The sequence below is a fragment of the Carcharodon carcharias genome, chromosome 23, assembly GCF_017639515.1.
Source record: "Carcharodon carcharias isolate sCarCar2 chromosome 23, sCarCar2.pri, whole genome shotgun sequence".
NCBI lineage: Eukaryota > Metazoa > Chordata > Chondrichthyes > Lamniformes > Lamnidae > Carcharodon > Carcharodon carcharias.
Genome location: NC_054489.1, coordinates 25,372,174 through 25,386,993, shown reverse-complemented (window position 1 = coordinate 25,386,993; position 14,820 = coordinate 25,372,174). Strand labels below are relative to the sequence as shown.

Genomic DNA, 14,820 nt, shown 5'->3' with positions numbered 1-14,820 from the left:
CACCTCACACGAGCAATCTTTTAAACAAAACAGCGAGCCATATAATTAGAGATGTCCAGGTGTCCAAAACCTTAGTCAAAAGGTGGAAAGGCACAGAAATTTAGGGAGGCAATTCCAGAGCTTATGGCTGAGACAGCTGTGGTCACATCTGCCGATGGAATTCCAAAAAAAATCCAGGGGTGTGCAAGAGGCCATAATTAGAGGAACACAGAGGTCTCAGGATCATTCTGGGCCTGGAGAAGATTCTAGGGATAGGGAGGGGTAAAACCATGGAGGGGATTTAAAAATAGCGATCAACATTTTTAATTCCAGGCGTTGTTGGACCGGGAACCAGTGCAGATCAGTGAGAACAGGTGATGGGTGAACAGCACTTGATGCAAGTTAGCATATGAACAACAGAGTTTTGGATCAGCTCAATTTAGGGAGAGTGTAAACTAGAGTTCAAAATAAATAAATGTACACAATATTGATTGAGAAAGAAAGGTTCCTATCAAGGATATTTTAATAGACCATTTGACTGGTTATGGCGAGATCCTGTTCTATCATACCTAATAGCAGTTTTAGGTAGGTGCTATTTTCTAGCCACTTAACAGTAACTGCTGTAATATTTCACCTAGATAAACATCATGCAATGGTCACATCTTCAAGCGGGATCTTCTCCTTAGTGCATCCTTTAAGTGAAATATATGATTAGCTGATTCTTCACGACATTTCATTATCTCATTTGTCTGCCTTAAATCTTCATCAAAATGTATTCTTTAGTTAAAAAAAAGTTTAAAGTGGTCAAACTATTTCAGGAGAATTCTGTTATACAATTCCAATAACTGCTAATCAAGAAATGCTTCCAATTTAAGTCTAGACCAGATATGCTGAATGAATTCATTATTTTCTTTACTGGGAGGAACCCTCACATCAGCAGCTGGATAATCTGACTCTTCCCATAAAAGGAATCAAAGAACAGAACCAAGAGAGAGCTCTTCTCGGTTACCTTTTTAAAACTTGGGTTCTTCAGGTTAAATTTTGCCAATTCAGGTTGAGTTGCCTGAAGGGAGTGGGCACACTGACAGGGAAAAGCTGAGGCAAAGGGAGACTGTGTATGGGGCTGGGAAAATAAAATAAGCAAATCACGTAGTGAAACAACCTTTATCAAGCAGTAGTAATCGTCTGTTTTGGATAACACTGGTTATGTGAAAGTGAATGACAGATCCCCTTAGCATGTTATGCATAAACGAGATATTGTATAAGATAAACACTAAGCAGAAGTTGGTTACTATAAACGTTCAGGGCCCTGGTCTAGGACATCCATCTAAAAGTGGCAGGACCATTTGTTTATTCTGCTGTGTGCACCACCTTGTAAAGATATTACACATCATACACCCTTTGTACAACACATAAAACTGAACTATCAAGGGAGGGAAACTGGGAGTGGGTAGGAAATCCTGATCCATCTTCACAATGGCAGGCAGATGAGTGGTTTTGATTGTAATATTTAATTGTAATTGGACCATAGTATTTTATTTCATTTTTCTTATTTTGTAGCTACACCAAAAATGTTTTGCTCACAAATTATGCTTAGTTCTTTTAAGTTAGCAAAGGTAAAAAATTTAACAGCTCTCTACAACATTAATCATATTAAGGTATAATGATTGCCAGACTGTATTTTATATACTAACCATTTTAAAATTACAATATCATGATAATAGTGGATTTTTTAAAAATCACTCATGATGTCGGCATTGCTGGCAACAGCAGCATTTATTGCCCATCCCCAATTGAGGGACTACCTTGCCTTTTCTTACTTAAGTGCAGCTTTGTTGGCAATTTTATGAATCGGTTATTGGCAAACTAGGAGGCTATTTAAATAAGAAACATAAAAATAAAAGCTTTGAAATTCTCTGAAGTTCTCCCATCTCCTATCAGAACCATAAGAGATTATGGGGCCTCTAGCGAAACAGAGTAAATCTCTGTTTTCAGCCACTTACATTAGTCTCCTGCAGGAGTCAAAGAAAACCTCATGGAATGTCAAGGCTAATATCTACACTACAATTAAAAGCTTTGTGTATAAATCATAATGCGCTCCAATAGCTGGCTACATGATAAACCTGCATGTCACACTTCAATTATTGTCTTAAATAACCAGGTTCGACACTGATTAAGCAACCATTGTTCCCACATCGGAAGAATCAACCACCATGGAACCAACCAATCAAACGTTTCAAGTAAACTCTTTTTGCCAACATTTTCCTTTCTATATACACTAACCAGAATAACGGGGGCAATCTTAACCCTACCTGCTCAGCAGGTGAGCAGCTAAAAGCACCCAGAGATCCAAACAGGTATGAGTCTTTTTTTTTAGCTTTGGTTGAGGGGCCAGGGTGCTCCTCTGAGCCCCATGAGGAAAGCTTAGCCTGGCCATGCCAAGGACACACCATTCCACTACTACCTGCATGATGGCTCCCAAAACCAAGCTTGCCACCTACCTGGTCTCAGCAGGCAGCTTCCCTGCAGTGCCATTTTTTGCTGCATTGCGACCCTTCCAGACAGGAAATGGGTGGCTGGATTCCAATGAGGCAATTTCCTCTGTGGAGGCCACATCCCCGACCGCACAAACCACACACACCACACCACCACCCCCACCCCACCCCTCAACCCCCAACCCCCAACCCCACCCTCGAGCTCTGATGCTTGAGCTTTGCATCATTCTTAAAGCTTGGACCTAGATACAGGGACGTTGTGGCTTTCGTGTGTGTACATATGATGCATATTAGTCACTGTATTTTGACCTTGCTGCTGTGAAACTGAAATACCAAGAACTATAAGCAAATAGTGGAAATTTCTGTTGGGACACACCGAAAAGTAAAATATAACCAACTGATTTGTTGGGAGGAAGACTGAGTTCCTTGTTTTCTAAACAACTTTTGTAAAGTGATTTAAAAATATTTCCTTACATCAGAGAAGTTCTGTATCTTCCAGTACCGTGTAATATTTTTGCTTCACATTTGTCATGTGACATACTGAAGTAAAACTATTGAGAAGTTTTTACAGACTTCCACTGTAACTTTGCTGGAAACCCCACAGCAGCGATGTAAATGGCTGTTTGAGCCATTTCTTGGAAATTTCCGCCAATCTTCTGTCAAAATGATGCTGAGAGGTTGGGAGGAACCGTGTGGAAATTCTACACCATTTCCCTAGTAAATTTGATATTTAACAACAAGGAATGATGCCATGTTTCACTTGGGTAACACTGAGTGGCTGGGCAATATTAAAAACCGAATCCTAGTTCCTGGACTATTTACTGTCGATCTCAAGAGCGATCTACTGGCATTAGCTAAAAATAAGATAGGCACAGGCACATCCTACCTGGTGCTTTGAGAATCGTGAGGGATGAAAGTCTGAACATTTGTTATTTTACTTTCCACATCTAACCATAAATGCTGTTGAGGTGCAAGTGTACAGAGATAAAAATACAACATACTCCTGAGAAACTGAAGTAATTTTCTGTGTTCAAAACGGAATTATACAATTATTTTAATTAAGAACATAAATAACATAGCAGAGTCGGAAGTTCGTGCTGCGAAAAGTCTGAGCTGCAACGGATTTAAAAGTAGCTTTAGTCAAACATAACCACGAACCTGGTTACTGTCTGAGTTAGGATACAAAATGGCTACCGTTGTTCAAATTTTACTAATGTAAACAAATACTGCTGAGAAGATGAGTCATAATTGCTTTCTATGGCAAGGTTGAAAATTTGAATTTTCAACAGATCACGTCAAATTGTATCTAAAATTCAAATAAAATTCAAGGTCTTTTAAATTGCAACATACGTCATAGCTATTGAATTTTTATTAAGGTGTCATGTAAATTAATGCTATGTTAAAACACTGGTCTACAAGAATATTCTAAACATGAGATATAGTTTCTTCTCTGCTCCTGCTGATTAAAGTAGGAGAGAGAATAGCAGCCACTCCTTTCACTGCCAGCATTCTGTGGCTGCACTGTGTGCTATCTACAGAATCACAGAATGGTTACAGCACAGAAGGGGGCCATTCGGCCCTCTGTGTCTGCGCTGGCTCTCTGCAAAAACAACTCACCTAGTGCTACTCCCTTGCCCTTTTCCCATAGTCCTGCAAATGTTTTCTCTTCCGACAATTACCCAATCAGAAAGCCACAATTGAACCTGCCTCCAACACACTCTCAGGCAGTGCATTCCAGGTCCTAACTACTCGCTGCATTAAAAAAAAATGTCCTCATGTCGCCTTTGGTTATTTTGCCGCTCACCTTAAGTCCACGCCCTCTGGTGTCAACCCTTCCGCCAATCGAAACAGATTCTCCAAACATAGGAGGTATTTCAGCAGTACCTTCCAAACTTATAGCTCTACTATAAAGCCTAATTCAATTTGCAATGTCACACTGTCCTGCATGGCAGTATATTATATAGGCACTGTTCCGTGTGCAACCTCACTTTACCACACTGCACATTTCTGATCTGGGTCTGACTGATCTAAGGAACCAAAGTGACACCGCCCCACTTATGAGTTAGATGAAGCTGAAGGGAGTTTCCTATGCTTGTCTCATTTTTAGAGAACTGATTCAAAATAAATATAGTTACTCGGCTGGTCAAGGGAAGATGATTTGCCAATCATTCAGAGAATGGTCCATTCAGTATCATACAGCTATTCTAAAATAATCCTTCTGACCTTTGCTTATATTGATATTACTGAGGATAATATCAGGCTTGATTGTGGTTTTCCCATAGTCAAATAGCTCTGACTGTTTAGGCTCTTCCTTGTCCAAGTTGCCAAAGTGGTGCCACTACCTGTGAAACTGTGCCTAACATGAGAAACATGTTAGAGCCTTTATCACTGCCAAAACTGGGAACGATATTTTAACAGAAAAACCTTCCTTAACTTATGGAAAGAGGAGCTGTTTCTTGAGAAGGTAGCTGCCCAGTCACCCTGACCACTTCTGGAATTGGCTGCAGGTTGAAGTAGGGACCACGATACATCTTCCCATATACAGGTGAAGGTATTGTAACACTATACCAATGACATAAACATGTCAACTGATGTCTTTTCCAACATTTGAGTAACCAGAGGAGTTGGAGGGATCCTTAGAATTTAAAAAGGCAAAAAAAAATCCTATGAAAGGAATTGCTGAGTCTGCTTTTTAAAAAAAAATTCCACGGTTTTGTTTTAACCAGTTCACAAGGCAGCACAGAGGCCTGTCACAACCAACCAGCACTCGCCCTTCCAATCAATTGCCCTAGATGTTCCACCTGTCAAGAATATTTAGGTCATGCAAGCATTGTACCTCAGATGTCACAGTTTTGTTCCAGATGCCAAACAATGTTAAGGCAAGCATATTCCAATTGGCAAAATTGCTTGGTCAAAAAATATATACATAACCCAAGATTTTTATTTGTTTAACAATGTGAGTCCTTACAAGGCCAGAGGGCCATTTTAACAGCAGAATGTTACATTGTACAGTACATGGCTAGGTGCCCCTGTCCTTAGAAAACGGTGCAACATCTGACTTGCTGTGAGCAATGCTGCTGCAGAGCTGTTATAATAAAATGGTCCCTCTCAAATGCAAGAGCTGACTCTTAATACCCCTCTGACATAATCTAGCAAGCTTCCTTACCGTAGAAAAGCGCAAGAAACTCAACAAGAAAATCAAAAAGCACGGCATCAGGTTATGACTAAAACAACCTCGGCCCACTCAGCCCTGCAAGGTTCTGCTCATTGAAATATTATGCATTGATATGTAGCATCTTTCTCACCAGCATAGCATCTGATTTACAATCAGCAACACCATAGGAGTTCAATATCTATTCACATACACTCAGAGAAGGAAGTGACTCGACATTGACCTTAAAAGGCTGCATTAAACCCGTTTTCATCAGCCAAACATGACTCTGCTGCCAGGCCCAGCATACTTGTCAGCAATGCCAGGGGAGGGAGATCAGCTGGTTATAGTTTGAAATACGGGGAACCCAGGTTTAAATCATTGGTCATCAAAATTCATTTGATGACGAGAGGAAAGCAAGCTAGCCAAAGTTATATGCAACTGATGTGTCAAACCATACACAACTATACTGCTTTAGATGTATTGATTTCATTACATTAGTAACTAAATAAAACAACAACCACGTCAAATTGCACTTAAATTTGAATTCTGTAATGCCATTTTAGTAACAGTAATCTTATCAGAATTCAACCACTGACTCCACCAATTGTCAATTTTGGCAACCTGCTTTCAGCCTCCATCATAATATTAACTTTCATTGTTCTTCATGTGCAAAGCAAGACAGAATTCCAGCGATTCCTTTAGGATCTCCAACGTCAGTGTATTTCTGTGGTCAGCCTAAAGGGCACATACACCTTTTGCATAAGTTGAGACAAAAACAGACAAGTGTCTGTTCTTTTTTTAAATCACAACCCGAGGTATAGCATCTCACGAAATGCTGCAGTTGACATGGATAAAACCCTTTCAGACAGAAGGCTTGCCAATTCAACAGCTACACACTGACTGGATTCTAAATATTAATCACAGCAGTACCGGTTCCTTCCATTCTTGAAGACAGTTTGATGCTGCAATTAGAACAAGGGGGGACAATCATCTTTCATAATCAAAATCTCTTCAGCATTGTTGTCCATTTACACATTTTGCACAATTAAATAACCCTGATATTACAGTCAGTAATAAAAATGTCTGCATGAAAGTTCTCTAAATCAGTGGAGCATTATCCCAGGAATAATATAATTGGATCTGGGTAACACAAAATACAGTGTCATTAAGTCAAAAGTGGCCATCTATTGCTCTCAACCCTGTTTGTGTTGTTTAAGTGTGCTGTGACCTGTAACCTGGAAGTACAATTATTCCTCTTGAACCTATACAAATTCCATCCAGTTTACTGTGAATGGACATAAATGTTTTTCCTCTATATTTACCCCATTATTCTAAAAATAATAGTTCACAATTCTTAGATTCTTCAAAATTATAGCAAACACACTGTCCTGTCAGCTATTTTAATGCATGCATTAACCTTTTTTATAAAAAATAAGTTAAGACATCCATTAAAATAGATGGCAGAGGAATGGCATACAACATTCTAAACATATGCTCATTAATATCACCAAGAATAATTTCTGGGCTTGTGTCAGTAACCTTTTTGAACTGAATTGTCCTAACTCTTTACTATGGGTGGCTAGATGATTTATTCTTCATGTCTCTCACTAACTAATGCATGCACCACAGTGATATCCCTTCCTCACAGCCACAAACTATGTTCCTTTGCCACTGATTCCATCCCCCTCCCTGGCCACCGTGTCAGGCTGAACCAGACCATTGGCATCCTCAGGTTCCTATTGTGTGGTAGAAAGCAAACTAGTTTTTTAAAAAAAAAATGGTTGGAGACAGAACTTGCAATTATTTTGTGCTTTTCACCAGCTCTGAGTGCCCCAAAGTGCTTAACAGCCAAATGAAGTACTTCGGAAGTACTTCTGTAATATCGGAAATGCGGCAGTCAATTTGAGCACAGCGAGCTCCTATATACCAGCAATGAAATAAAGACAGTGCTGTTAGTTCAGGGATAACTATTAGCCAGCCAGACATTGTGGAAAAAGCACCTGCTCTTCTTCGAAAGTAGCACGTAACATGGAAACACAATCAAAATATATGGAATACTCAAAAAGTCTTTTGGCATTCATAAATTATGTATATATGGCTAGTCATTTATCACGGGACAATCTGCAGAAAATAGTGAGATATAACTGGAAAAAAATCATACTTCTAGCCCATCACTCACAACCGACCCTCTAACACTGCTTTGAGTTTTCTCACTGATTTTCTGAACGCTCAAACACTATAATTTCTTTGACGAGGTTGTGGACTAAAAAATAATTCAGAACAGAAGTCTCTGTGGAAACATCAGCAAGCAAGAGCATTGCTGGGAAATCAGTTGATCTCCCAGTCAGAACATCAAGCAAACCTTTCTGCCCATTTTGTGCTCTGCATCAGCACTCCAAATTAAATGCTGACAATATTCTATCTGTATTTCTGTCCAGAAACATTGTTATTTTGGGAAGACCAATGTCATTGGCTTCGATCCCCAGCCACAAACTATGTTCCTTTGCCACTGATTCCATCCTCCTCCCTGGCCACTGTCTCAGGCTGAACCAGACCATTGGCATCCTTGGGGTCCTATTGTACCCTAGATTGAGCTTCTCACCATGTATCCAATCCAGCATTAAGACAATCTACTTCACATCACCTGTCTCTGCCTGTGCCTCGACCCATTGGCTGCTGAAACCCTCATCCATGCTCTAGTTACCTCCAGACTGATCTTATCCAATGCTCTCCTGGCCAGCCTCCCATCTTCCACCCTTCGCCACCACCTTCTCAAGGGCAATTAGGAGTGGGCAATAAATGCTGGCCTAGCCAGCAATGCCCACTTCTCTGAATAAAAAATAAATAAAACTTGAGCTCATCCAAAACTCACCTGCCTGCATCAAACCTCCAAGCCAAGTGCTGCTCACCCATCATCCCTTTGCTCACTGATCAACACTGACTCCGGATTCACCAACATCTCAAATCCCTTCAAGGCCTCACCCCTCTCCAACTCTGTTACATCCTCCAGCCCTGTAGAACTCTGCATTCCTCAAACTCTTGCTTCTTACACATCCCTCACAGCCTTTCCCCCACCAGTGGCAGCTGTGTCCTAAGTTCTGGAATTCCTGCATAAACCTCTCAGTTCTTATTTCCTTTACAATCCTCCTTAACTAATCTTTTAATAGCCTTTTTCACTTTTTCCTTCTATTGCTCAGTGTCAATTTTTGTCCAATCATACTCCTGTGAAGAAAGCGCCTTGGGCATATTTCCTACATTAAAGGTGCTTTTTAATTGCAGGCTGTTTTTGTTATATTCTTAACAATTGCAAAACAACACAATATTTTAGGCAAAGTCATGATCCTCACAGTGGGTTATAAAAATTGCTGGACATATCACAGAATGTCATTCTATAATAGATCACAGGCCTTTAATCATAGGTATTTTATTACATTATGAAACAATAGTGAAATAGGTTATTCCTGGGGGGATAGTCTTTATCTCTTTGATTTGAATTTCAGTTTGTTTGCTAGCTTCCTAAGCACTAAATAAGACGAAATAGTCCATTGGAGAAACTAATTACTAAACTGAAATAGCTTCATCAATCAAATACTGATAATATTAGCTTAATTAGCATTGCTCAACATAGTTGAATAACATATTCAAAGTATAAGATCAGTTGTTAGGTTTACCGGCAGATGGATATGTTGGACACTTGTTCTTCTGTTTATTTGTTTTACCATTATTTTGTTATCCATCATATACCAAATATCATAAAATCAGAATATAGCACAAAAGAAGGGCATTCAACCCATTACGCCTGTGCTGGCTCCTTGGTGAGCTATCCAATAAATCTCACTCACCTGCTTTTTTCCCCCCATGACCCTGTAATTTGTTATTCCCTTCAAGTATTCATCCAATTCTCCTTTGAAATTTACTATTGAATCAGCCACCAGCTCTTTCCGACAGCACATTCCAGATTACAACAACTCATTTGCGTAGATAAAAAGTTTCCTCGTGCTGTCTCTAGTTCTTTTGCCAAATCCCTTAAATCTGTGTCCTCTGATTACCACCCCTTCTGTCATGGACACAGTTTCTCCTTATTTACTCTATCAAAATCATTCATTATTTTGAACACCTCCTCCTTGAGAGCCACCTCAGCTTCTTTTATCTCTCCACATAAATGAAGCCCCTCAAACCCAGAACCATGCCAGTAAATCTCTTCTGCATTCTCTCCAAGGACTTGACACCCTTCTGAAAGTGTATTGTCCAGAATTGAAGACAATACCCCAGGTGAGGACTAGCCAAGCTTTAGCATAACATTCTTGCTCTTGTACTCTAGTCTTTGACTAATATGACCAAGGATTCCAGATGCCATTTTTAACAGCCGTTCCAGCTTGTCCCATCACCTTCAAAGATTTGTGTATACACATCTCCAGGTCGCTCTATTCCTGTACTACCTTTCAAATTGTACTATTTAATTCTTGTTGCCTCTCATTCTTCTCCCAAGATGAATCACTTCACACATTTCCATGTTAAATATTTCCTGCCTCGTGTCTGCCAATCTCACCAGTCTGTCTGTGTCCTCCTGAAGTTTGTTATTACCCTCCTCATTATTTACTATATTTGCAAGTTTCCTATCACCTGCAAACTTTGAAATTATGCCTAATGCCCTGTATACCCAAGTCAAGGTCATTAATATATATCAAAAAGTGGTCCTAATACCGACCCATGGGGAATGATACTCCAAACTGAAAAACAAGCATTCACCACTACCCTGTTTTCTGTTGCTTAGTCAATTTTGTGTCCTGCCCCTTTTAATCCTGTAGGCTTTAATTTTGCCAAAAAGTCCATTATGTGGCACTTTGTCAAACACCTTTTGAAAGTCCATATACACAATGGTAACACAAGTATGAGATATTAAAGGTTGTGAGAAAATCCAGTGATGGAACTGTCTTAAGAAAACAAAAACAATTGCAATTATTTTTGTTGTACAAAATTACTACTGTGGTTTTCAATGAGTTGACTGAAAATGAGACACTTCTTTCACTAGGGCACCACATCCTGTCTACGTACAATGCTGACTGCACTTTGAAGTTCATTCGCTGTACAGACACAACATACTGCATAAATACAAGCATTATTATTAACCATATTTAGCCTTTACACTTCATTATAAAGATCTACACAATTCATTTTCTATTTACTGATCACATAGACAGCACTGCAGATTTAAAAGATTCACGCTGAAGCTTTTAGATTTTTTTTGACCATAAAGCAAACAAAATTCAGAAAATAAGCAATTGCAATATGCAAAGAATGATCAGATGGTAACTGACTTCCAGACAGGATACAAGAGTTTGGGATTATTTAAGACAGAGCTGCTTGCTGTGTTGGGGAGGGGTGGTATATGTTGCCTGGCCTGGATACATTTGGATAGGCCAACTGGCCTTCCTCAACAGTAACTATCCTTTGTCATAACATTCACTAAGAAAATTAAGGGTATAGCTGTCAAAACGACAACTTCTGTAGGTTTAAATGTGAATAAAATTTCAAAATATTGTGCATTATCTTAACAAAATTAACAGTTTATTTTGTAAAGTTCCTGACCAAATAATGTTGCTAATATCTAAAACTGTCTTTAAATTTAACTCCATTTTCTACTGCGCTTGATAATTACATAGGAAGTCCTATCATGCCACTTCCTGTTGTAGACAGGAAGTTCTGTGGCGACCAATTACTGGACCGAATCTGAGTGATAAAGGTGGGGAAATAGACAAATGTCAAAAGTTCAAGTATTCAACAATTCCCAGTTGACAACTTATTAGTCAAAAAATGGCTGGTGCGCAAATTTTAAATCACTGGTAATCTCACAATAACCAAGTCACAACAGAAGTGTTCATGGATTCAAAAGCCTAACCAATGAATGGGCCTTTTTTTAAAAAAAGGCATCTCACTTAATGTTATTCTCAATGACTTTGAAATGTTTACATTTCTAAAGTCAACTTCTATTACAATGAAATAAAAACTTAATGTCAATTAACTCCAGGTTTCTTTCATCATTAAAATTCTAACTACATCCCCTCATATGATAGTTTCACTTAATTTACAGTAGTAGATTCAAACGTACATGCAGCACGAGTGAATAATATACTAAGTTAAACGGTAAAGTGCTTGTACATAAAGATATGGGTTAGCATATTTACTATATGAATGAACTTCATTTTTGCCTTGAGACTTCATGTTCATCTTTCAACATATAATCCTGACTTATTAACAGGGTCAGTTAAGATGTGCAAATGCACTCAAACTGATCCCACCTACCCACAAGAACACCACTGATTTCAATTACTAATTTCCAGCTGACATGGTGCCTGGAGTTAACAGCCTTTGAGAATTACTGGTAAGTTTGTAAAATGTCCATCTACCGCTGTGAAATAAAATTCAGATTGCCGTATTATTAAAAAGTGACTAGAAGTCCATACTAGTCAGTTAAGAGGGAGTTATAAAAATAATTAAGGTTAATTCCATCAAGTTGGTAACGCTACTTAAAGTTACATTCCACTGAAGTTGATTAAAACCACTAATTATCTATTAAGTTGTTTAATCTGATGTAATTTTCATATAATAACAAAAAACATATTATTAATGAAGGACTCAATGTTTCAAGGATGCAGGGATGTTAATATTTATTCCAGATACGAAAACCATAAGCATCCTTTTTATTCACCGAATACTTAAGATTAAAATGTTAAAAACTATAACATATGTAAAATATGTAAACAAAAAAGAAGCGTTCAATGGTCATTTTCAATGACTGGACAAGTTCCTTTTTATATGGACTTACTTTAATTGATGCAGTGCTAAAGCGAATCTTTCTATGTGGCATGGGTTCCTCTTCATCAGATAATCCAGTGATCTCTGAGTAGCCACTTTCCGGTTCAAATGCATCGTCCTCATCATCATCCAAACAACTCCCTTCAGATTCATCACCAACCCCACTAAAGGCGCTAATATCCACCATGTCTGCCTCAGAAACATCCTCATTTTTTTTGCAATGATCGTACAGATCTAGGTCATTTTTAACCTGTTCTCCCTCTTCAAAGGAATCTGCTTTAGATGACAAGGACTCCTCTACTTGGTGCACAGCCCCTTCTGCAGATTCCAAAGTCGGTGGCTGAAAATGATCCAAAGAGTCTTTGGGAAGATCTCCATTTTCTGAATTAACATCATGAAGCAGTGCTTCGGTCTCAACTGATTTAGCCTCACAAGTTTCTAAAACAGCATCTCCCTGTTGGAGGCCACTGCCATTGTCAGAGTCCTGAAGAGCAATTTCTGGATTCTCTTTTCCATCGTCTGTAGGTCCGGATTCCTGGTCCGACTCTACAGTGTCTTCCACCTCCACTGGCCTAATTTTTCTGACCTCCTCGATTTTTTGTGACCTTTGTGCAGATGATGCTGATCTCGTTTCTTTCAAACTGTCTCCGTGTTTCACAAGCGATGCCAACTTGCTGGCTAAATTACTTCTGGATGGTGAGCCACTCAGCGACTTATCAGACTGTAGTTCCTCAGATGGTTTTCTGAATTGACCGGGCCCCCCAGGCAGGTCAAGGGGGAGGTCACCATCACTATTACTCCCACTTTCTGTCTTAAGTGCATCTTGTTGGTTTTTAAGAACTAATTTAGACTTTCTAGAAAGCGGCTTGGAACTGAGGGGGCAGGCACCTTGCCTTGGCCCTCGCTCCAGGGTTTTTCGCTGATTGGCACCGCTTTCAAAGACTGCACTGAGCTGGCTGACCGTGGGCGAAATGGCCTCTGTTTCCAGGCTGTCCAGTGACTCGGTGCTCCCGTTGAAGCGGACCACCACATCCAACTTGCTGTCCTTGAGCCCAGCCCTTTCCTTCTTCAGCAAGATCCGGTTGGAGGCGTTCTTCTCCTGGATGTTCTTCTCAAAGAGCTTCCTGGTCTCCTGCAGCTTGGAAAAGGGTCTCTCGGACTTGGTGTCGAAGCGGCTCACCCTCTCCGAGACGCTGGTGCCAAGCTTCAGGAGGGCACTGTGGTCCACGTTCTCGTTCAGGCTGCTGGCTCGGGGCAGGGACAGGCGGACGGACCTCTCCTTGCCCTTGGCCGGGATGCCAGTGGCTTCATTCGGGGTGGTGCCCATCTTCTGCAGGAACATGTTCTTGATCCTGTGGACATTGGAGCCGTACTTCTTGCCCCGGCTCTGCTTCCTCCCCTCGGCATCCTCAGCTGCTGGCTTCTGCTCCCCATTGGCGGTGGGTTGGCTCTGGCTGCTGCTTTGCTGCAGAGCCTGAATCTCTGCTTCATAGGCATTGCGGTGGGGAGAAGGGCTCCTCAGGCTGGATGCTGCTGATGCTGATGCTGATGATGTCTCGGTCTTCATCATGTTTAATGCAGCGCTCCCCTTCTCCAGAGCTGCATTCTTTCCGATCGCCGGAGAGAGAGAGAGAGCGAGGAGGAGGAGGAGGAGAGCGGGGGGGGGGGGGGGGGGAAGGAAATTAGCTACAGAATCAGGCTCATGGTTGCAATCTGTCGACCTCAAGAAGGCTGGTCGTCCTCCATCTACACAAAAAAAAGGGGAAGGAGGGGGAAGAAAACAAAGACTAAAATAAAGCCCGGGAACAGAGCACCGAATGCAACATCAAAGCACGCAAGCCGCCTGACGGATTGCAAACATTTAATCCTTTGATTGCATCATTTTGATCGCAAAAGACTGATCGCTTGATCCTTCTGCATTATCAACCTACACTGGGCTGAATGGCTCTCACTGGGTCCTACAGTCCGCCGGATGCACTTACAGCATGCAGGCTGCTTAACATGTGTCTATATATATATATAATAGTGTGCATGGTGCTTGCCTTTCTTTCTTTTAAATTTTCACCCATTTACAGAGTTTTCCTCGTAAGCCCCTCATTCTTAAAAATTATACACCTAAAAACATCTAAACCCCTCTCCAAGTGTTATCCCTCAAGCCTGCAGATTTCCCGTTTCAAGTTTATTAAAATGCATTTGCAACCGTGCAACACCCAAAGTGTAAGAGGAATTTATTGACGTTGAAACCATGGCTTTTTGGAAAGGAAGTTAAGAAATCTAAGGTTCTGAAAACAAAAGGAAAATATCCAAATATAACATTTTGTATCAATGATAAAGGCCCAATGTTACCTTGTAGTCTCTATTATTTAAAAAAAAAGA

At 40.2% G+C, this 14,820-nt stretch overlaps 1 protein-coding gene across 1 annotated transcript in view; it reads right to left on the bottom strand.

The window, feature by feature from the left end:
* LOC121294072 (neurabin-2-like) overlaps nucleotides 1–14,086 on the bottom strand; it is a 215,898-nt gene extending 201,812 nt beyond the window's left edge. The window contains exon 1 of the mRNA XM_041173189.1: nucleotides 12,455–14,086. Coding sequence (XP_041029123.1) covers nucleotides 12,455–14,014 — 1,560 coding nt within the window. The 5' untranslated portion in view covers nucleotides 14,015–14,086. The remainder of the gene's footprint in view (nucleotides 1–12,454) is intronic.
* Nucleotides 14,087–14,820: the final 734 nt, after the last annotated feature.